This window comes from Orussus abietinus, unplaced genomic scaffold (assembly GCF_000612105.2).
Source record: "Orussus abietinus isolate OABI.00-Male unplaced genomic scaffold, Oabi_2.0 scaffold191, whole genome shotgun sequence".
NCBI classification, from domain to species: domain Eukaryota; kingdom Metazoa; phylum Arthropoda; class Insecta; order Hymenoptera; family Orussidae; genus Orussus; species Orussus abietinus.
In genome coordinates this window covers 130,081-153,577 of record NW_019394341.1, presented here as the reverse complement: position 1 = coordinate 153,577, position 23,497 = coordinate 130,081, and the positions used below count along the sequence as shown (strand labels likewise).

At 36.6% G+C, this 23,497-nt stretch overlaps 6 protein-coding genes across 9 annotated transcripts in view; 3 read left to right on the top strand and 3 right to left on the bottom strand.

The window, feature by feature from the left end:
* The first annotated feature begins 1,122 nt into the window (after positions 1–1,122).
* LOC105703277 (histone H2A) lies at positions 1,123–1,588 on the top strand. The gene has a single exon (XM_012431559.1). It carries the CDS (start codon positions 1,164–1,166, stop codon positions 1,536–1,538), a length of 375 nt encoding a protein of 124 aa, XP_012286982.1. The 5' UTR covers positions 1,123–1,163; the 3' UTR covers positions 1,539–1,588.
* A 1,651-nt stretch (positions 1,589–3,239) lies between these two features.
* Positions 3,240–3,683, bottom strand: LOC105703283 (histone H4). The gene has a single exon (XM_012431567.1). It carries the CDS (start codon positions 3,592–3,594, stop codon positions 3,283–3,285), a length of 312 nt encoding a protein of 103 aa, XP_012286990.1. The 5' UTR covers positions 3,595–3,683; the 3' UTR covers positions 3,240–3,282.
* Positions 3,684–3,853: 170 nt separating this feature from the next.
* On the top strand, positions 3,854–4,323 carry LOC105703281 (histone H3). The gene has a single exon (XM_012431565.1). The coding sequence runs from the start codon at positions 3,887–3,889 to the stop codon at positions 4,295–4,297; it is 411 nt and encodes a 136-aa protein (XP_012286988.1). The 5' UTR covers positions 3,854–3,886; the 3' UTR covers positions 4,298–4,323.
* A 1,336-nt stretch (positions 4,324–5,659) lies between these two features.
* LOC105703282 (histone H2B-like) lies at positions 5,660–6,108 on the bottom strand. The gene has a single exon (XM_012431566.1). The coding sequence runs from the start codon at positions 6,043–6,045 to the stop codon at positions 5,674–5,676; it is 372 nt and encodes a 123-aa protein (XP_012286989.1). The 5' UTR covers positions 6,046–6,108; the 3' UTR covers positions 5,660–5,673.
* Positions 6,109–8,335: 2,227 nt separating this feature from the next.
* Positions 8,336–9,696, top strand: LOC105703285 (HIG1 domain family member 2A, mitochondrial). Its single transcript, XM_012431569.2, has 2 exons — positions 8,336–8,618; positions 9,357–9,696. The coding sequence occupies exons 1-2, from the start codon at positions 8,495–8,497 to the stop codon at positions 9,515–9,517; spliced, it is 285 nt and encodes a 94-aa protein (XP_012286992.1). The 5' UTR covers positions 8,336–8,494; the 3' UTR covers positions 9,518–9,696.
* Positions 9,697–10,423: 727 nt separating this feature from the next.
* Positions 10,424–23,497, bottom strand: part of LOC105703279 (rhotekin) — a 93,093-nt gene continuing 80,019 nt past the window's right edge. For all 4 annotated transcript variants that reach the window (XM_023431850.1, XM_012431563.1, XM_012431562.2 and 1 more), the window contains 7 exons: positions 15,434–15,624; positions 14,718–14,927; positions 13,905–14,084; positions 13,700–13,794; positions 13,398–13,612; positions 12,865–13,135; positions 10,424–12,576 (listed from right to left, as the gene is read on the bottom strand). In XM_023431850.1, coding sequence (XP_023287618.1) covers positions 12,371–12,576; positions 12,865–13,135; positions 13,398–13,612; positions 13,700–13,794; positions 13,905–14,084; positions 14,718–14,927; positions 15,434–15,624 — 1,368 coding nt within the window. In that variant the 3' untranslated portion in view covers positions 10,424–12,370. The remainder of the gene's footprint in view (positions 12,577–12,864; positions 13,136–13,397; positions 13,613–13,699; positions 13,795–13,904; positions 14,085–14,717; positions 14,928–15,433; positions 15,625–23,497) is intronic.

The following is a 23,497-nucleotide window of genomic DNA, read 5'->3' as shown; positions in this document are numbered from 1 at the left end:
ATTTCTCTTAAACGGTCTGAAATTTTATTTGTATTGCTTTGTTAGTTAACTTGTTAAGAACAGGTTTAATCTTGGGTACATTCTTAAAGCCGACGTCAGTTTTCGTTGTCAATTTATTTCTCGCGGTTATATTTAGCCATTTTCTATTTCGACTAGATATTAAAAAAAGCATTTCCGTTGCTTATAAAAATGAGAAAATATTACTCTTAAACTTAAATTTTATCTCCGTTGTTTTCTTCGTTTAAAAATACTTGTCACTTTTCTTGTACCTCATAATTAAATCTATATATGTAAAATTGAGTTTGTATTTAAATACGTACGGCAATAATGATAAGTCATTTCGGAGATATTCGAAATGTTTCTTTGACCTCAGTGCGGTCATTAATGGTCAGGTATAAAGGTATTCGAAAGGCTTACGTTCAACCGCTTTTAGAAGTAATAAGTCATAACTTTCATTATATATCACCCGTTTCTATTCAAATGACACCTTTATGGCAGCAATTTAACTGGCTAAAGGATGATTTTAAGGGGAAAAGATTAAAGGTAATAAAGTAATAATGGAGCGAAATACCGTTAAACCTAGGAATTTAAAAGTACACCCTGGATACGTATGAATAGATATCCCAATTACAATAGATAAATTTATGACTTCAGATTTCTGAAGACTTCGAATTCCTCATTTGATTAAAAAGTAAGGGTTGCTAGAATCGCGATAAATTTATTCAACAGGAGTTTTATTAATTTTTATATTTAACGACTGCTTTAATTTTATGGAAAGTTTGCGTCTTCTATTTTTTTATTAAGTAGAACCAGCAGAGGTTTCTGTCGCAAATCGTAGATAAAGTCGTTCGTGATGTCGGAATTCTTATTTGTAAAATAGCCACATTGAAATTGTTGCAATATTTTGCGAACGTACATAGAAAACGATTCACTATGATTCGAATTTCAGTCAACAAGCATTTCTAACGTGTAACTGCTGCTGGTATCGAATAAGAGCCGCACCAATCAGACGCCGCGTGCGTCGTGCGAGGGAGATTCCTCGTTCGTGATTGGCTGACGCGGTGGCTGCCCGGGGTATATATATGTCGGTGACGCCTTGGCTATCACGTCAAAAGTCAAAAAGTCTTCGTGACACTCACTAGTTCGTGCAGCATACGGTTAACATGTCAGGACGCGGCAAAGGAGGAAAAGTTAAGGGAAAGGCGAAGTCTCGTTCGAGCAAGGCGGGTCTTCAGTTCCCCGTTGGTCGAATCCATAGAATGCTGAGAAAAGGAAATTATGCCGAACGTGTTGGAGCAGGAGCACCGGTTTACTTGGCCGCGGTGATGGAATACCTCGCCGCTGAAGTTCTAGAGTTGGCAGGCAACGCAGCCCGTGACAATAAGAAGACCAGGATTATTCCCCGCCACTTGCAACTCGCCATTCGTAACGACGAAGAATTGAATAAACTTCTGAACGGTGTTACAATAGCACAAGGTGGAGTTCTACCAAATATTCAAGCCGTTCTTTTACCCAAGAAGACTGAAAAGAAGGCATAAATAATGGTCTCGGACTATTGATTCCGAACTTAAATCGGCCCTTTTCAGGGCCACCAAATATCTTTCAAACGAAGGAATTTCTTTAGTTTTGCTCATTTATTATCCTTTTAATTCTCGTATCATAAATAACTAAAATATACTTTATTTAAATTTAATGAAACGTGAAGGATGAACTTAAAATTCACAAACTTGTCCTTCTTAAAACCATCTAGATAAGGTGTTATTAGGTAATACCTTTTGTCGATATTAAATGTTAGAATCGAATGGATAATAAACTACATTTAATACTTAAATTGAAACTGTTGCATAATTTAAATCTCTACAAAATTGTTTAAAGTGACTACACATGATACAATAAATCGTGATAGTTCGTAAACTGCAGTTAAATCGAGGCCTGCATATAGTATCCACATAGTTACACTATATAGGTCAGTTTGTAAAAATTTGTTGCAACTTAGTAGTTGCTTTAAAGACTCGCGTACATTATCGTCGAGACGACCCGCAATGCAGCACAGTATTCCATCCACAAATGATCTATGCAGATTTTTGCAGTACAATGTTCTACACCCGCCCAACAATAGTATGTGCAAACTTATAGTACAAATGCGTGACCACACGGTTCCATAATTATCTTCAGGATGCACGCAAGCATTTTGTCAAATACTGGATGAACTGTTCACGAGTAGATGTTTTGCAACATTGTCGAGAAAATCGTCAACGGTTGCTCAAATGCTGTAATAGTTATCGGATACGTTAGATAATACTAGTCGTTCATAACGAAGATGTTCGGTCAATGTCTGACAAAATACAAGCCTCTATACTGAAGATATAGTTAACAAATTAATGTATATTTTTTCCAATACCACCATTTTAATAAACATTGCTTACAAAACGGATTACAGCCCAATTTTTCGTTGTTCGAAAAATTAATCGTGTTGGCTAACAAAGTTTGCTTAGGGTGAACCGATATGTACAATGGCGGACATGAATGCCTCCCCTGCAGATACGACATCGCCTGTGCAGGCTGGGAGGGCATTGATGTCTCCCAGTGTACAATGTATTTATGCTCAGGTATAGTGACGGACATGAAAACCTTTCCATCGTACATTGACGGCATTATATCCGTAGGAAAGGCATTTATGTCCGTCGATGTGCCTAGGATAAACGTAATTACTAAAAGCAAATGTACCCTAGAGGATATAAATGCCTTCCCTACGAACATAACGCCGCTACATAGGATGAGAATACATTTGTGTCCATCGCTAAATATTCATAATTTTTATCGTCCGTTATTCTACCGTCATTTTTTAGTAATGATAATGTATTAATTTCTGCTATTTCTAAGTCTTTCAATTTTAATGATCAATGTATATGAAGAATCTTTGATTTCTTTCCTATTTACAGTAGGCGCGTTTATTTCACCGGGAATTCTTAATTCAATTTCATCAGCAATAAGAGGAAGATTTCACAGAGTGATGTGAACAATTGATTTACTTCTATAGTTAATTCCTGAGCTACCATTTTCATCGAACTCGTACGTAACATAAAAGTAATCTGTAATTAAACCACTAACGAATTTAAATTAACCGTGATTATTAATGTTAAATATCTAATCATAAGTAACTCTACATAACGAAATATATTTATCGATAGAACTTGTGTAAATGCAAAGTCGTTTTTACGTAAAAATCATTTGAGGCCCTGAAAAGGGCCGTTTGTGCAGTGAATGAATTCACATTGTCTCTTAACCTCCAAATCCGTACAAAGTACGTCCTTGTCGTTTCAAAGCGTATACAACGTCCATTGCTGTAACCGTCTTCCTTTTCGCGTGTTCAGTATAAGTAACAGCATCACGAATAACGTTTTCCAGAAATACTTTCAACACTCCTCGTGTTTCTTCATAGATCAATCCAGAGATACGCTTTACTCCACCACGGCGTGCCAAACGACGAATAGCGGGTTTGGTGATTCCTTGAATGTTATCTCGAAGAACCTTTCGATGACGTTTAGCACCTCCTTTTCCCAATCCTTTTCCTCCCTTTCCGCGACCAGTCATTCTTGCAGCGAATTAGTAGAGTAGAAATTAGACGAAAATTCGTCAATTGAGCTCGAAGCCTCCGAAAATACAATCACCGATAGTGCAAGGAAAAGTCCTGAACTGCCGTTTGCTCTTTGATGCGCTTCTATTTATATCAGTCAGGGATAGAACCCCCACTCCTCCCATGAATGGACCAATCACCGTGAAGCAGGTGCTCCCCTGAATGTATATAAGCAAGCCGAACGCCGGCTGGAAGTCATTCTCTCAGCAGCTGTTCTCGTTTGAGGGTGATTTTACCAAGTGACTCAGCATGGCACGTACCAAGCAAACCGCTCGCAAGTCAACGGGAGGAAAAGCTCCAAGGAAGCAACTGGCGACAAAAGCTGCTCGTAAGAGCGCACCTGCCACCGGTGGAGTGAAGAAGCCTCATAGATACAGACCTGGCACCGTTGCCCTTCGAGAAATCCGTCGTTACCAAAAAAGTACCGAACTTTTAATCCGAAAACTACCGTTCCAACGACTCGTCCGAGAAATTGCTCAAGACTTCAAGACAGACTTGCGGTTTCAAAGTTCCGCTGTAATGGCACTGCAAGAAGCTAGTGAAGCTTACCTCGTTGGCTTGTTTGAAGACACGAATCTATGCGCCATTCATGCAAAACGTGTTACCATCATGCCTAAAGATATTCAATTGGCTCGTCGCATCCGTGGAGAGCGTGCATAAGCTCGCAATTAAAACGGCCCTTTTCAGGGCCAACAAAAGATTTAACACTAAGGAGCAGTTGATACGCAGTTTTGAAAATGAATGTTGAATCCCTTACGCAAAACTTCAAAAAAAATCGGCTTACTCCAATGAGTATCAGGTTCACCGTAATCCCTTTTCCTAATACAAAAACCTCAAAGGTATTACGCTCACCATAAATCCTTTCATCGGGCTAACTGAAATAAGTATCAGATTCTCCGTAATCCCTTTTCCCAATACAAGAACCTCAAAAGTATCACGCTCACCATATAATACCTTTCTTCGGGCTAACCCGAATGAATATCAGATTCTCCATAATCCCCTTTCCCAATACAAGAACCGCAATAAAAATATCACGCTCACCATAAATCTTTTTATCGGGCTAACCCAAATGAGTATCAGATTCTCCGTAATCCCTTTTCCCAATACAAAAACCTCAAAAGTATCACGCTCACCATAATGCCTTTCTTCGGGCTAACCCGAATGAATATCAGATTCTCCGTAATCCCTTTTCCCAATACAAGAACCTCAAAAGTATCACGCTCACCATAAAACCTTTTATTCATAAGACGAGTAAATTGTAACCGTAAACAATACAATAACCCTAATAAAAGTATTACGCTCTCCATAATACTACCAGTCCGGGTCAAGCTGTGCATGGTATCGTTTATGCCTGGTTTATACTTTTGTCATAACCATTATTTAATTGTTCACTATAAAGAACTCGTAGAAAACCTTTATGCCTTCCTTATTCTAACCTTAATCTGCAGCATAAACACACCCCTTACGAATTCCTTACAATGGATAATTAAGTTAAAATTAGGACGAGCGCATAAACCAGGCTTTAAACTTTAGTCCTTTCGACAGAAGCATCCACGCTGAGCACCGATTAAATAAAAATCTTTTAAAGGTTCTACAAATGACCGATTGATCTGCGAGCTCGTATACATCCTACATCTAGTCACGAACATTTCTACGTGCAACAATGCTAGACTCACTTAAAGAGTACATTAAACAACTGAATATATCATTTGACACTTTTAAGTTCCATGGTTTATAAATAGAAGAAAAATTGTGGATTTTTCCAGAAGTCCAGATATGAGCAAGTTTTTCATTTTGGGACCTGTGTTAGCAGTGATTTAAGACTTTATGAAATGCACAATATTGTCAAGCGAACAGAATGGTTTACGAGTATTAAACATGTTCAATATCTTCCATAAATCAGTCTCAATCCGAATAAATGACTAAATAATAAACATTCTTAAAGGAAAGGTAATGGAACCGAAACATATTGCAACAAGTTGTTACGTATGGAAATATTTGATGGCCCTGAAAAGGGCCGTTTGGTATTAATTAGCTCATTTCGAGCTCGTGTACTTTGTTACAGCTTTTGTTCCTTCGCTGACTGCATGCTTGGCGAGTTCTCCAGGTAGTAGAAGCCTCACTGCGGTTTGGATCTCTCGAGATGTGATGGTCGATCGTTTATTGTAATGGGCGAGACGGGACGCTTCAGCCGCAATGCGTTCAAATATGTCGTTCACGAAACTGTTCATGATGCTCATAGCCTTACTGGACACTCCAGTATCAGGATGAACTTGCTTTAAGACTTTATAGATGTAAATAGCGTAGCTCTCCTTCCTCCTCTTCCTCTTCTTCTTGTCGGTCTTACTGATATTCTTCTGCGCTTTCCCAACTTTCTTCACAACTTTGCCAGTCGCTTTAGGCGACATAATGTCAGGTCGTATAAAACGGTCAACAAATGTTAAGAGTTTCGGAAGTTAATGCTCGGACTGTTCGTCTTCGACTAACGCTGGACAGAAGTTGATGCCGCCTTATATGTTGGAGCTGGGGGTAAGCTTCGCACCAATCACAGCGCAGCAAGCCGCGGTCGGAGCATCCGCGCTCTGTGATTGGTGCGGAGCACTTACGATACCGTATACCATCTTCTGAGTATATTTTATTTCCCTTCAACATTAAATAATTTATTTTCATTCGATAAGGGTCCACATATCATTATAAATAGTACGTAGTATTACAAAGAATCCCAAACAAAATAAAAAATATGATAGAATCGAATTAGAAGAAATTGTCGGTCTAAATTTTGTAAATCTTGTACAAAGGATAAATTTTATACGTTAATCATATTAGTACATGATATTCATTGTAATAGGGCTGGCATAAAATTAGAGAACAATTGTAGAGAGTAAAGTCTAGAAAAAATGTACGAGGACAATGGAATATTTGAATATTTGAATATGGCCTTAAAGATTACATATAATACAATAATTAAATATATAAACAAATAAATAAATATCCTTAATTTCGATTTATCTAAAATTGGTTTATGCAGTTATGTCTCGTTGATTATGTTTAGTTGCATTTACATTTCTAAGTATTAATAAAAGTGATGTGCGTTTAAATTGTACAATTAGGAACAGCCTGCAATTTGTAACGATCAGGAGAGAAAAAGGTTGACTTGTGTACCATTCGTCATTTGTGAAGAACAACCCTTTCGATGACTTATGAATACAATGACGGTTGAATATAATGGCAGGTCACCTTCTCGAGCGTGGTGTTAGATATAAGCAATCCTTCACTTTGAAATTTGCGATGAGACAGGCTGTTCCAATATCGGTTATTCATATAAACATGATTCCTATTGTAGAAAAATTGAAGAGACATATATTATACGATAATATTCATATTCAATATTCCTAGTATCTGTTACTTAGACTTTTGGCAATTATTCTTTTATTATTTCCTTGCTTATATCCAGGTCCGTTCTTTAATTGTTCGTCGCCCAGGTACAAAAACAATACTACCGTCCTTAGTAATTTGGTTGCATTTAATTATAAACGTTATGTGCGGTATTTATTTTTACATCGGTATAAACATAGTTTTAAATAGTTCCGCAAAAGATATACATTTCTTATATTATTTTTATTAGTTATTATTTTACATAGAATAAGCCGTCTCTCAGTTTGGCTGTCCAGGTAAAGGAACATCTGCATCCTTTTCAGGAACGGGTCTTCTTATGTGTAAATTGCTCAAATGTGCAATCTATTTCAAACCAGTCGACACAAATAAGACACATTTTCGAAAGGTTTGTTACACTAGTCTGGCTAAAATTTTAGCACATGACCCGTGAGCACCGAAGAAATATCCTGGGACTTTCAAAAGTTAGATTTTTATACATGTTTTTTTTTTAACTTAGTCTACTCCAGAACCAACATGGCATCGGGTTCTCATATTTGGATCAATATGCAGGCAATATGTTATTGAAGGCTCTGACGTGAGAAACGAAGGCATCAGGACAATTAAACCACAATTTAGAACACTAGTAATCTTAAAACTTGAATTTGAACGAGATAAGGGTAAATACGTGTCTTATGAGCTTCTATGCTAAAACGAAAGTAACACGAGGTCTCGGAGAGAAAATTTAGTTAGCATAGATGGCACATACATACAGGGTGGCACTCTGCAGTCAATTCCGACATCAAAATCCATGAATCTAGGAAATTTCAGATGTTTTACTTCGATTTTTATATAACCATTGTACGGAAACGACGTATGGGGTATGGGATTTAATACAATACCCGATATAGTTCGATAGAGTTGCAACGTAAATAAGAACGTCGGTAACGAAGGTATTTAGACGAATCTTTTTTATCGACGTGAATTAATTTCCTTGGAGGGTTTCATTTCGCCTTAAATAATTCTTATGATACCAGGAAAATGTACAGGCTTCGTATGGATTCCGCGTGAAAGCAGTAGTCTGGCCACCTACTTTCTACCTCTGCTTCTACTTTACCAAGCCGGTGTCCCACTGAGTGCGACCGATGCCACACTGAGGGCGGCGTGTCAACGCGTCGTGGATGAAGAACCAATCAGGATTGCGGTGGAAGAGGCGCAAAGGTTAAGCGAAGTTCTGATTGGTTGTTCATCTCGACGCGTTGACGTGACGCGTTTACTGGAACTTTGGCCTTGGTGAGACACCTCGGGCTTCGTGACAACTTCGTCATTCATTGCCGAGTTTCCTCTCTGTTTATACCGAACTAACCTTACCTTATTTCGTTCTGCGCAGGATAGACGACGTGTGAGTGTCAGATTAATAAGATTTCATAAGGTTTCTGTTTGTTTCTAGGTTTACGTGCGTAAACTTATAATTCTAACAGAATAATGGCTGGAAAGCAAGAAAAAGAAAAATTAGATTGGGTGTTATTACAAGAAAGTTCATATGACGTTGAAAGTAGCAGTGAGAAATTTGTGCGAAAATTGGGAGATAATCCTCTTGTACCAATCGGTAATGTTATTTATAAATATGTATATTGAATTCTTATGTTATTATGTGTGAGGCATGTCAATATTATAATTTTCGATTAATTTTAATTTGTATGTCTGGAAGTTGTTAGTAAATATTACATGTCTACCAGTGATTAAAATGTAACAATTTCCCAATTCATTGTTAGTATAGTTTCTAGATCTGTGGTTTTATCTGTATTCATATTAATGCCTAGTATATATTAATTACTTGAAATTTAAGCAGCTTTTGGATGCATGTAATGTACATGAGTAAGCTGCGAAAAGCTTTAGCACATCATACTTTAAATCAATTTTTAAACGTCTATGTGAACGCTTAAATTCCATGTAAAATAAGTATTATACGCTTGTTGCCCTTGATTTCATTGTTAATTAATTCTTAAGCACTTATTTTATATTTCCATACATTTATTTTATTTGGCGGTTACGGATAAAATTATGTAAATGTTCCAACTAAGGTAATTGATTTATTAGAAACGCTTGAGTTTAGAAATTAAATGATTTTAGGTTTTGTTGTTATATCTTCTCATTAAGTCTAAAATTGTAATTGCATGATTACTTTTCCCTAGTAGGACTGTTATCCAATTTAAACAAATACTTACAATTTCATTGTTGTGTACAGTAATTATTTGTTTGTTTTCTTTTTACACGTTACAAAATTGTTCTTTTATATTAGTTACATACAACATACTAGATATAATAATGTAAATATATTTTACAGGTTGTCTTGCTACTGTCGTTGCGTTATCATTTGGACTTTTTAACTTCTACAAAGGAAACAAACAAATGCAGCAATATATGATGCGTGCCCGTGTCGCTGCACAAAGCTTTACAATCATAGCTATGATTGCTGGTCTTGGTTTAGCCGCATCAAAGGAATGAAATTAAAATTTTTTTTAGTGTCAATAGTGTCACACTTTTGGTATTAAAAATAAAAAGTTAAGAGATTAACATGTACAAAACATCCGTTTTTGGAATATTAGAAGAGAACGACTTGGATGTTGTTTAGCTGCTGTTTATAATAACGTTTTCAAGTAATGTATTAAAAGTTTATTTCAGAAGTTTCATCTTGTTATTTTAGGGTCCACCTAATAATATGGAAGTATCACAAATCTTTCATCACATAAGATGAAGGTAATATTCTTTCATAATGAAATCATGTATTTGATACATTGTATATTAATTCATTTAAGAGGAACATTTCATTTAAATGGATTTTGGAGAATAAAACCATGGAAAGTTTAAATGACTTATAGGAAAGATAGTGTTTGACAGTTATTGGATAGTCCTTAACTTGAAGTAATTGTATTCTTAAATTTCAAGAGGTAAAATTATTTTATATGGAGCTTTTTCCAAGTGTTTCAGGTGTTTTGACTCCAATTTGATTGCTGTTCAAGTATGTTAGAGAATGAAAATGTGGTATACATGTATTTTTTATAGCTGCTCAAATTCATATTTAAGGGGTGAACCATGACAAAGAATTCAGAAGTCTCCCTGTATTCTTTGACCATGATTAAAAGTTTTGAAAAAATACTTTAGGAAAAGGATTTCAATGAAATTGGTCACCTGACACTAAGAATAAGTAGAAATTCAATTTGAATTGAAATAATGTTAAGAAATATTAGTAAGAGATTAATTTTTTGACAGTCTTACCTTTAATCTCTTTAATAAGGATTAATAACCCTTACTAATTAAATAAAGTATGCTGTTATTTTGTGATGAGAAGAGAAAACAAGAAAATGAAATCATTCTAATAAATATAGAAAACATCAACCAAAATACGCAAGGTTGCAATTCTTAGAAACATTTTACGTTTATTCGATGAACTTACATACCATAAAATAATATTAGAGTATCTTAGATTTTTTTAAGTGCAACGCACATGGGATTAGCGACAGGGATAATAATGCCATATTCTTTGATTAATATTACATCATTTTTACATTTTATCTTAATGATACAATAATTTCGAAAAGTTACGTACAAATGAATGAACAGGTGGATATATGCCTATAATAACGGCGAATCATGGATGATACTTACGCCCACTATGGTTCTCAATTTTTAACAAGATCATGTTTATACAACTACATGTTGAAGTTATTTTACGTACTACTTGAAAAGAAATATTTTTGCGTTGAAACGTGGCCAGAGAAAGAAATTACCTTTGTCTTAAAATTTTGTTTAACATATCAAATTGCAAGTGAGTACGTTTAAAAAAAATGATAAATAAGTATTTTTTGGAGAGAATTATGAACTAATGAACAAATAATTCTTGCACCGAATTAATACTTCGTTATAAAGAAGATTTTGACGTGTCAATAGAATTGTATTACTCCATATCGTATAATTGGAGCTCAGATTGGTTGCGTTATGGATTCTTTCAATCGTCATAATCGAAGTGGAAACATAAGTTCGTCGAACCATTCAACGTTACCGAGATTTTAGTAATTCTCGTAATTCATTGCCTCTGGCCTCAATACAATTAAAACAAAAAAAAATTGATTGCACGAAACGGTCACTTTTCCTCAAGAATGGTATCGAACAATGTTTAGGTGTAAATGTGTCATGGTCAATTCTGGGTCACTTACCGATCTACGGAAATTGTACCCTATGTTCCTGGGGTCTAAAATCCCTAAGGACACTTTATCGAAATATATTAATGACATTTTCGTATGACGACAAATAACTATAAGATGCTATTATCCGTCGCGAGATATTGTTGCACTTAACGCAAATAAACGTTATTTATTCGCGCCAAATTGACAGTGAAAGAGTAAATTAGAAAAAAAAAATGAGATTAGAAAACTGTCTAAATAGATAAGATTAATGAGTATTTAACGGCTAACGAAGTCACATAAGGTGACCGTTACTCGATCGGTCATGGTCTATCTATCGCAGTCTTAATCAGCTATCTTCGGCATTAGAAAACGAAGTAAATGACACAGCAAACAGTTGTAAGCTTAATGGATCTCTGTATAACTTAATAGACGTATTAATCGCTCACATAGAGTACTGAATATTAAACTGATCTACTAGCAATACATGAAATAGACTTTAGGCCTCCTTTTTTATACAGGTTAATGAAAGGTTGTCATCTACGCGTGTTCCTACAAAATCTCATTTATAGTTTATGATAGATATATGTATATAACTGGAAGATTAATGTTAACGCCTGTTGCCTTGTTTTACTTTTACTTAACGAGTTTGGGAGTTCTGGATAAAATTAGTTGTGCATATATACGTTTTTCTATTTTTACCAGAAAAGAAGTGTATATATTTTTTAATGTTTTGAACAGTAGAGTTTTGGGCATTACTGCCAAAAACAGATTTTAGCTAGATACTTTTATATTGGCATCATAGAGATATGCTATTTGAAGAAAACAAGACTTCGGTATTAAGGGAGGTTTGCCACTAGTTTTTGAAATATACAACAAATTATACATGTTATGCGGCGTGTACTAGGAAACGCATAATCTTTCGTTTTCTTACCTGGGAGGATAACCACTAAACATTCGGGCATTCGTTGGATCTTGAAGTCGGTACAAATGGATATGTACTGAAGTTTTGTAAGTTGCCGAGAATTCATTATGTGCAGACAGACAAAACATGAAATAATTCAGGTACCGCTTGTTCGCGTCCATCTGGCGATCCAAGCAGGTACTAACTGCTTGTATTGTTTTTCGACTCATCAAGAACCGGTTAAGATTTCGCTGCGGTCGGAAAAATGTTACTTTAATCGTGATTCTTGGTGGAAAATGGCCAATGGGATTTAAATGTGTTAGTGCTAAGTTTGCGAGGACCACTCGTACTAAGAGATCGAGATCGTAGACTCGGAGGGCTGTTCGTCGAACTGCAACTACTTAGGCTGGTACTTGGTGTGAGACCAAAAATCTCCTGGACTGTTGGTCTCGCTGATGTATATTCTGACTGCACCGATTCTGTTGACCAAAAAAGTTCACATGTAGTAATGTATTTTAAATTGTAACTATACCATATAGAAGTCTAGCACAACTCTAATAAAATAACAATATAGAAATTGATAGGTGCAACTGGGTTCATTTTATTAAATCACTTTAATTCACTTTTCTTAAGGATTCGGTAAAGCCGTGATGTGCGGAGTTCCATGCAAAATATGATTCTATTGTAAAGCAAAATGAGAAAGTATAATTTCACTAATATTTTATTCAATCTTTCGATTATGGCTCATTTATTAGGCATATACTAACCAATTAGCGGTGTTTCATCGTACAAAGATCCCTGTCTTTTGTTACTAATAAAGGAATTTCTGGTACTCTCGACACATGGAACATCCTGGATGGTTTCAGCCGCATGTTTCCATCTCAAGTGATCCTTAGAATGGCTTAACAATTGTCTTAGCCACTTTTGAGCTTCCTCATTTGATTCTAACTTAATTGTAGTTGTCTTCTCTGATCCTTCCATGCTATTCGTAATACGCAACTCCTTTGACGACGATTTGCATGGCTGGATTGAAGTTTCCTTTAAAAAAGAAATACGCAATGAGTACGGTTTAACGTTCCTCAATTATGATACGTGTACCAGATTTAGGATAATATTAATTTCTTTCTTATAGAGTACATGACACATTTAAAATTTTAAAGGCGTTTATAGCGTGATCTGGATACTGACTATTTTTAGTTCCGTCTCACAAAAAGTGTTTTATAGACGTTCGAATCTTTTCGCGCATTTATTACAATATTTATAGCTTCGTTCTAAGGCTTATTGTCAATGGAAAAGTTACCCTATTGATTGGTATAATATCGATGGGGCTCTGCTCTTCTTCCGCAAGCTTCCTCGATTCCCAAGTCTGAATGGTGAAGCCTCGGAGACGGGCCCAACAATTTCGTCCATGCACATTCATATTTCCGGAACAGACTTCCTTGTTAACGCAATCCGGTTGAGCCGCCAGACGACAGCAGAAGTGTCCGAATAACGGAAGTGCATGGTGCTTATTTTCTGAAGGAATCCATTGATGTCAATTTAAGGATTTCACGTTTCAAGTTTATCTTCAATTTGTCTTATAATCTTTCCCTAACAACTTACCGAAATTATTAATGGTGAGATCGTGAGTGTGTATATTGTCATCCGTGTCGTCCAGGGTTAATCTTGCAGATGCCATTAATTCGAAATGTGGTCCACTAAAAGGTGATGGAAAATGGAAATTTAAGAATCCGAAATATATGAAATGTAAAAATCAAATATATACTGGTTTATAATGTATTTCTATTGTTTTGCATGGGAGACTTACGTTTTTCCCGAATTTAATTCGTCACGTAAAGAAGCGGCGAGCTTTTTCCCAACTGTTTTCGATATCGACGAATGTATCGTTCTTTTGATTCTTCGTGGTGTACTAGCTATACTGAGATCCTCTTGAAGAATATGACTGTAGATTTCCAATGTCAACTCGAATTCAGCTGGTACGTTATTGCTGTGGAATATAAAATGTTATAGACCATAAACAATTGTTTTATCTGGCACAACTCTATGTTATTATATATCGGAGATTTGGAATATCTTATATCGTTAATCTTTCGCAAATGGCACTGATAATGTATGAATAATTATACTTCTTTGAACAGAAATGGGGAGTACGTTCATAAAACAATAAACGAGGAGAGTAAGGACTTATCCGGCCAGGGTTATGATTTATTATTTGAGGAAAAACAGGAACTAATGATAAATTACGAAACGTAAATATTTCTTTAACAATGTATCTGTGTGAAACCAAACGTGTAATCGATAACAGAAATCAGAATAGAAGAAAAGTGTTTTTCAAATTGACTACGAGGAAATATTGAAAATTAAAAATTTGCAAGAAAAAACAATCGTAATATATGTACTTTTCCATACACACTGATACTTAAAATCTTCAGATAATTTTGGAATTTATAAAAGTTGAAAGGGTACGTAATTCCCTATACTGTGTACGCTCTTCTATGGTATCAAATTGAAATAGAATCCTATACTCTCTTTGGAAATATAATAATTCTATGAATATTTAGTACGTTATTTTTATATGTATTGATAAAACATGTTTGTCAAATTTGTAAGAAATACTTACAATACTAATACGTCAGGGAAACTGATGTCTGTAAGAGCTCTATCCACTGGGCAGAGCAAAGCGGTGTCGTGAATTTCAGTACCCACTCGTGCCAGGCAAAAGACGGCGAATCTCCGATAATCGCCTCGATTTTTAAAGTGATCCGAGTCCCTCCACATCAATGGAACTCTCAACTCCGATAGCGAAACTCTTGCCGTGCTGGCAGGCAATCTAAAATGACAAAAATACGTATCAGAAAATCCAAGTTATAACGCGAGCGGGATGCACCTTGATGCACTACAAAAAAAAGAAAAAAAATACAGTCAATCCAACTCATTTTCCGAGTTAAATATATGGCGAACTCAGTGCGCGAGTTGGTTCAACTTAGATTCGGAGGAAAATCACATTCTGGAGTTGAATCAAATGTATGGATGAGTTGAGTACTCCATATATAAATTGAACCAACTCTCGTATTGAGTTCGCCATATTTAACTCAGAAAACGAGTTGAATTTACTCCCTCTCTTTTCTCAGTGTTGCAATTTTCATTATAAATTGTGAATTTTTCATTATGATTTTTAAGGTTTAAAGCAAACTTCTCCCTAGATAGGTCATTGTAACGTGATCTCGAAAAGGAGAAAACCACTCGGTCGTATTCTTCCGTAGAACAGTATTTTCGCTCTGACGGTCGAAGCTATTCATCTTTGGCGTAATTAAACAAATGCGAGGCAGTACTTACACGGGCTTGTTGGATGGTTCTTTTTTACGTCTTTGCAATTCGGCCATGTACGCCGACATCCTTTCGTTTGAAGTCAACAAAGCTCTGGCGGCTTCCAAGCTTTGCGCCCTGTGTCGGGCGGCGGCCAAAAGCCGAGCCGAGCCTTCCCGCATTTTAATCTCCACCTCGATTTTTTGTTCGAGGTCATATTCCTGCAACGAAAAGGTTTCGAATAATTAATTAAAATTGCTGCAACTGAGAGACGATACAAGCTTCTCGAATACTCCACAATGTCTCGACCAGACACCCCTTTATTAGATTATTCATTGAATTATAGAGATATCGATTAGATAGCGTTATTGTAAACCTCGGGAACATCAGGCTCGTATTTAATTTAGATATGCAACATTGTTTTCAATTCCTTTTGCGTATAATTACGGTATTACTTGTTATAGAGAAAAACAATGCGATGGGAAGAAATACTTGACTAAAAGTGGTACATTGGTCAAAACTAAATTATTGGTCTTACCCAAGAATCCACGGGTAAAAATAGTCCATAATTGTTCAGAAAGGATTTAAATTAACAGTACTTTCAGTGAGTAGGTAGAAATCAAATCATCTGAAATAGTTATAGCAATGCCATGAAAAACTATTGCATTCGATGAATCAACTTTATTAATTCAATATCTATTGGCATTCATTTTGTGATTTTGTGCAGACAACAGTGATATGGAACCTAATCTATTCAAGTCAAGCTGTACAGAATTATTATCTGTTAAATGTCGTATGATTATAATATCAACTTGTATCATATAAATCCTTTTTGGGCACGTAAACTTGCAGACAAATTAAATACAGAAGAAACAATATCTATTATGTACTGTCAAGCTGTAACTTATTTCGCTATTTTAGTGATTACGGACAATACGTGGCAAATGGCTCATTTTTGACTCCTCGAAATAAGTTAAGGGCTTAAGTATATCTTTTAAGAAACTTAATTAAAGACGATTCAGATGGATAAAGATCCATCCTGTCCCAACCTTTACAAGGAATAGGAAGAAACAACGAGTGCTTAACGTGGATCGAGTCAGATTTGGGAGACAATACGTCTTTGCCTATCGCTCTCACCGTTTGATCGAGTGCCGCTATTAGAAGGCGCATCTTCCTTTCTTCCCGAGACTTCGGGAATACCGGCGTATGCCAAAGGACAAAATCGGTGTGCTACCCCCGTACGAGGTTGCGTATTATTAGCACGCAACACGGAACTTTCCCCCACTCTCTCTATCTTTCTTTTTATGTCTCTATTTCTATTTTCCTCTTCCAAGTCGAGTGACGAAAACTACGGTTGATCTCCCCGTACAGAAGCGTCACCTGAATCGCGTTACGGGGTTATCGCGAAACTCAGGGCAATATAAATAAGTATTTTAAGTTTCCCTAACAAATCGATGTCCTGGGTATTTAAACGAATAGACACAGAGTATATGTGATATTAATGCAAATCAATAGGAGAATATTAATGGGGGTGGGTGTTCTTCGCAACGTGGAACAACCATTGGTGGATTGCTCCTGCAAGAAATCGCAAATTGGAATAAGAAATCCAAATTGCGGAATTGAACGCTCGGATAACGATATATAAGAAAAATTTGGATATTTGCAGATTGATAGATGGAAATTAATGAGAGGGTAGAAATGGGGATCCTCGCAATGTGGATCGACAAGGATTAATTCTGCAAGATATCGCGTTCGGAACGGAACGCTGATGTAAGGAGAAGACACTCCCGGATATCAGATATTTGCAAATTAATAAGTGTAAATTAATAGAAGAGGAAGAATGGGGATCCTCGCGATGTGGAGCAACGAGGCGGATTAATTGTTAAAGAAATCCCGTCCGGAAGTGAACGCTGATATAATGAGAGAGGACACTCGCGGAAATCAGATATTCGCCCGGAAGAGTCACTTTACGGCTTTCGAGCTTCGCGACCTAACGGGTCGACTTGCCAACGAGGACTGCACTCCTAAGAGCAAGTGCACCTAGCGTTTGCATGCACATGTATATATAAAGCACGTGAGTGAGAAACGGCGCGGCCGAGAGAGAGGGTCGTATGGACAATCTGCACCTGAGGAAACGGCGACAACGAATGTGCATTTAGAAACCTACACTAACTGACACGTTAAAACACACCGCGGAGTATTAAAAAAGAAAGGACCACAGAAAAGGAATAAAATATTAATACATTGGGCGGTAATAGTTTTGAGCCCTTCTTGGAATTATGGCGTACAAAAGTATTGATCAATATTTCATGGGCTTCCAACAGATTTTATTTCACGATATTGCCACCTGACAACAAACCACAGATTTATTTATAATGTTAATATATTTCCTGGTAGATGATAATAAACTTGAAAAATGAAAATTGAATCAATAAATCAAACTGATTTAATATAATGATAATACAGTAGGTTTCTGATCAAAGCTCGTCCTTCCAGATATGTTTCTACCCAAAAATGGGTTAAAAGGCTCATACAATAGAGGGTTAATGATTAATAGATTTTTATTGTGTAAGTTCCAAATTTCGACATTTACGCGAAGCGATGATTTTGAAGATATGATTAGACTGATTATGCGGATGCACAAAATGTCAAGGTACAAATAATGAAAAGTACAGGCGTGGTCCATTTAGTACCATGCAAATTGTCCTCGCATTGCGAAGGTTTTAGCATCTCTTTATTTAGAAATATCTGTATATTTTTGTTATTATAAAATCGATTATTTCTTTTTCTGAAGATGACTTTAATATCGTGTAAAAATTTGTGGAGTGGGACGAATTAATTACCTAGGTATTTGGCTTTCTGTACATCTACCGATGTTAATTCAAACGATTTCTCGGGCGAATTTTACCGTCACTTTTTTTTCTTTTTTAATTTCAATTCGGGTTTTACAGTGTAGGACGTTAACTCGATTCGAAAGCGCTGTCTTCAGCAATAGTCAAACTGGCACGAGTCGCGTGATTCCCAGCTCTCGTTCGCATATATCCACTTATGCCAGGGAAAAATTCACCTCCGCACTTTTGATTCGCCACCACACGAGTCGACTATACGAAGCCGCGTGATGAGCATTCGAAGCACGTGCTATTCATACACACACATATTCAAATTTCTTTCCCAAATGTGCACGTGTGAAACTAGCACATCCGGATATTCATTATGAAAACTCCTAATGAAAACATTAATCCTCACTTCTTTCATGCGGTTCACATCTCGAAGCATGCAGTCAATAAAAAGGGATAAAGAAAGAGTAATGCCATGAATTTGCCGTGGAAATCATAATTATCTGGAAAGTGATATTAAGCGCGATGAGAATACTTGTATATTTCTGGAACATAATCAACGGCCCAGTATTTGAAATAATCGTTATTAAAATTAATGAACGCTTAACCGAAGTGTCATTGTACACCGTTTGTCGCAGAAATAAAGTTAGACAATTGAATTTCTTGAATTCCACGCGCAATGTCGGGAATCTCTTATGACTTCCTTTCGTGCAAACCAACACCCACTGTGATTTGTGCTCGTGGTACCTCGAATTACGTCAATATAATAAAATCGCACTGCTGAAGTTGACCAATTGAGAGATCAGCAATAATACACACAGGTGGTACCACACGCGTGTCGAATATCACCTTCACGCAACACGCGACTCTTCCCCTTCCGCCATTCCTGTACTTTGCGAAAATTCACACCTCCAAACGATAGTCTTTACATTATAGAATTGTACATTATATCCTCGCATTTGCGCGTATTTTGTTTTCGTATGTGCATCCAGACAAACGAATATAGTACAATACATCATGTTAGGCACATATCGATCATACATGACATCCTGAAATGATCGCGTAAATTCACCACGACTGCTCGAAAAATAATATTATTGAAAATAACTGGAACTCGATGAAAAAAAAAAAAAAACAGACTTGCAAATCCCAATGTTGATAAAATCGTCCTCCTGTTTTCCCTAATCTCATCTTTTCGATTTCAATTTCTTTGACTTAAGGATAACATGAGTATGTATTGTTAATTACATATTGAGTAGGGGACATTGAAATTCCTTCATTACAACTTCCGGTTCAAGCTTGTAATGGACTTGCTTAATATGGAGCGCGTCTTAAATGTACCATAAAAATTCAATTGTACTTTTCGACGTATTTTAGTGCAGCATTGCCTAAATTTTTCGAATGAATAAACAGGATATGACTAACCTGTCCATCCGACTTATAGCATCGAAGTACTCACGGTGATTTGTACACTTTTTACGGCCTACAAACATATAATACGAGTTGTAAAAGAAGAAGGTAAGGGGATATTTTATGGATATTTATGGCTGTCGAAGATGTTTCGATTTGCGGAGTGTACTTATGTGTTTTCATTGGTACCTGTAGGTACGTGACCCAGGGAGTATACGCACTCGAGAGCGGTTGCCTTATGCAGCATTATGCCGCAATATGTTTAGATTTTTTGTATTACGCTTTCCCCTTACGTTGTACTATTCCCTTCTTTCTTTTTTCTTTCCTTGAAATTGAGCCGAGTCACGTTGCACCTCTGCGGAGGGTTTGCTCTTTATTTTTCCAACAGTCTGCACGCCCGGAGAACACGGGTATACACAAACTTGGGAAAAAAAAAAAAAAACAGTGAAACGTTCCTAAGGGGTGCATTTTGCACTCCAAAGGGCCAAAACAATTACTCGAGGTCGAGGAATTTCCAGGTAAACGATGGGCCGAGGAAAAACCATAGAGCTTAGAGAAATGGCAAAGACAATACAAGGATGAAAGATGTCTAAAGGAGGTTAGATAGAAAACTATCTTCTCTTTCTAATTCGATTTTCGAAGTGCTTGCTGCGCAAGTGTAGAATATATTGGAGCCATATTCACCCTGTTAAACATATTCCTGAAAGTCCCACATTTTCGGTACACAAGATTGTTGAAAAATAATGAATCTAATGTCTTAAAAGTGATTACGAATTTCTGGGTGGAGTTATTAATTTTATAACGTCATGTTATACCATTTTGTGATATAGCGTACAAATGTCGATATATCACAAAATATATCGCGATATGTCGGTACTAGATCTCCAACATAGGCTTATAAATAAAATCTTACAATATTGATATACCGTGACTGAATAAAATTTTCCAAAAAATGCTATAAAGTTGCAATATTTCCTTTTTTTTTAACAATGTACCCCATTGCTTAAAGTTGGCGTAGCAAGACTCGTAATGCATATTTTTGGAAAAGTTTAGAGACGAAAGATCCCTCTCCGTCTTAATTCTTCCGAGTACTTGAAGTGTACGCATATTGCAACAATCTTATATCTATTTCTATAAGGTCTGTGGAAGAAATGTTGCCGATTCGGGGCTCCATTTCCCTTGTGAATCTTAATATGCATCCCGAACGTGCCCCGTGATGAATACCGATGTCATCGATTGAAGTGGAAGGTGACAAGAGAACGTACGGAACCGTTATCGAAGAACTCCCGCAATAACTGTACCGAACGGAAGATCACAGTTAGATAAAAGTGGTCTGCATTAATTGCAATGGCATAACCGAAAGTGCTCAAGCTCATTTAGTTGTAGTTAAGAAATTTCATTAGCATGAAACATTTAGATCGTCGCAAGTAATTGATTTCACCTAGAAAGTAATTCAGTCAGAGTGTAGTGTTAAAAAATTGAGCCCAGCAGCGGGAAGCCACACATAGTGGCGTGAAGGTAACAGGGATGGACGCCACTATAGTGGCGTATAGTAGCTGAACGGTTGAAGTAATGGCACGTTAATATCGCAAACAAGGACGGGAATGTAACAGCGCAATTCCGCGTCGACTATAAATATCGAAATTCTGCGGACCCGGGAGCACTTAAGCGCGCAACATGTTCACGTCAGAACGTAACGCAAGTGTTTGTCGTGGATGCACGTGCAACCAAGTGCACAAACCTCGTGGGGAGGAGACTCGACTTGACGACTAACTCGTGACCAAGAGAGGCCAGTAACCCTCAAAGGGAAATCCCGAGGGAACATCGGCCTGATTCTCAATTCCTCCTCAAGTATTTGTCATTCCTCTGAACTCAGTGGTTCTTAACCGGACCACTAGTGAGCCGCGTACTTGTTGCAGGTGCTCTATATATTTCTTGCATGTGCAGGGTGTCCCCGATGTAACGCTAAACCTGACAATTTATGCCCCCGTTTTCCAACACCATTTAAAAACGGTCACTTTATCGACCGTCGAAGGTTTATTAAATATCAAATATTTACGCGCGGATGATCGATAAACTAAGAGGAACGCATGATCGATACATTAAGAGGAACGAAAAATTGATGAAATGAGTTTTTGCTTCTTTTTAGAGAAAATTATTAAAAAAAAAATCTGGCCAATCAAAAGTTACCATATTTCGCTTACTTAATGCAAGACTAGTTGAAAATTTCGGGTTCTTGCATTGATACAAGTATTGTATCAAGCGATGATGTTACGGGAAAACCCTGATCAGCTGATAATTGTGACTACCAATTTTGATAGTCAGATTTATAAGTATCAACGACAAAATTGATAGGCGTAAGAGCGTAAACAAAGGATCTATATATTCTGAATGTATACAATTAAATTTCTTTACAACCTTAAACTTGAGGGTTGATTCGTAATGTAAATGCAGAAGAATCGGAATTTTTCAGCTTTGTGTGACGGTACACAACAATTGTTTTTTCTTTAAACAAAGGGTGTATTGAACTCACTGCTAATAGAGGTTAATACACGGAAACAGAAGATTGTGACCGTTAAGTGTAACTCTAGTTCATTTAATCATATGTTATGATTGTAAAGCCATTTGCATGTCGTATTGTCCGCGTAGTTAAGTACGGTTTGCTTCAATATCATGCCTATAGCTAGTAAAGCTCTACCAAACATAAATCTGCATATGTAGGGTCCCAGCATTTTATTTTGATATTTGGGGCTTTATGTAACAATCACCGTGAGAGTGGTTTCAAATACTATCATATTCTTATAACCGTAATAATTGTTTGTAATAATGTGTATTTTAATTAAATTGTTCATCCTATACTTTCAGCAGAGGGAACCACAGCTCTGCGGAACTGTTGTCCTTACATTTACACGCGATTTTTATTATAGTTGCTACAATTGTGGTAATGACAATGCTTAATTTTTCTGCGGGTAGGTTGAATACAATAAAATTAGACTCCTAAACAAAATAGGAATCCTTCAAAGAACTACATTCAAGTTTGATCACTGCTTATGAATGGATTGAATTCTTTCGATGCTTCGGTTGCGAACACTCATGTGCCGTATGTTTTGAGAAATACAATCAGTTTTCAAGTGCTTGGAGCGTATGTTGGTCTGGCGAGGTATGCACTCTCAAGTTGTTGCATAAAATAGAGTCCAGATTGCGGTTCAATTTAGGATTACGAAGTGCCAAAGATCATGCAAGTGAGCCATGAAAAGACATGCTTTGGAAATGTCATGAAAAGATACAGAGATGCTAATGAATTCATGTTTACAAGACAAGGTATTACTTTCAGAAATTTGTCATGCTCTCCTACGTATCATAAATATTTTTTTTTATATCTTTTCAGGATAAATCGTATTCCGCCATAACGCGATCTTTAAATCTTTTACATGTCCTTGCAACTATTTCTTAAATTTGTTATAACTCGTTCGTACTTTTTGAATATTACTTTTAAGTGCTTCAACACTGTTTGAAGATTTGCTTAATGTTGCCACTTACATGACCGAAGAGAGAAACCTCCGAGATGGAAGCCTTCTAGGTGGAACATCGTCTAAGCATGTAAAAGTCAGTGAACTGAATTTCTACCGTAGATTTGTGTTAAGCTGGAGTCACAAGAACAGTAATCAAATAATCGAAGAATCAGCAACGAGGCCAACGAATGAAAAATAAGGCCAGGACAATGATCGGTACAAAAATTGATCTAACCACGAATAAGTATTGTAGATTCCAGTGAAATGTATGCAAATACATACTGCGTACACCTTTTGATGAATGTATAAATATATTTTTTGTATGTATATAAAAC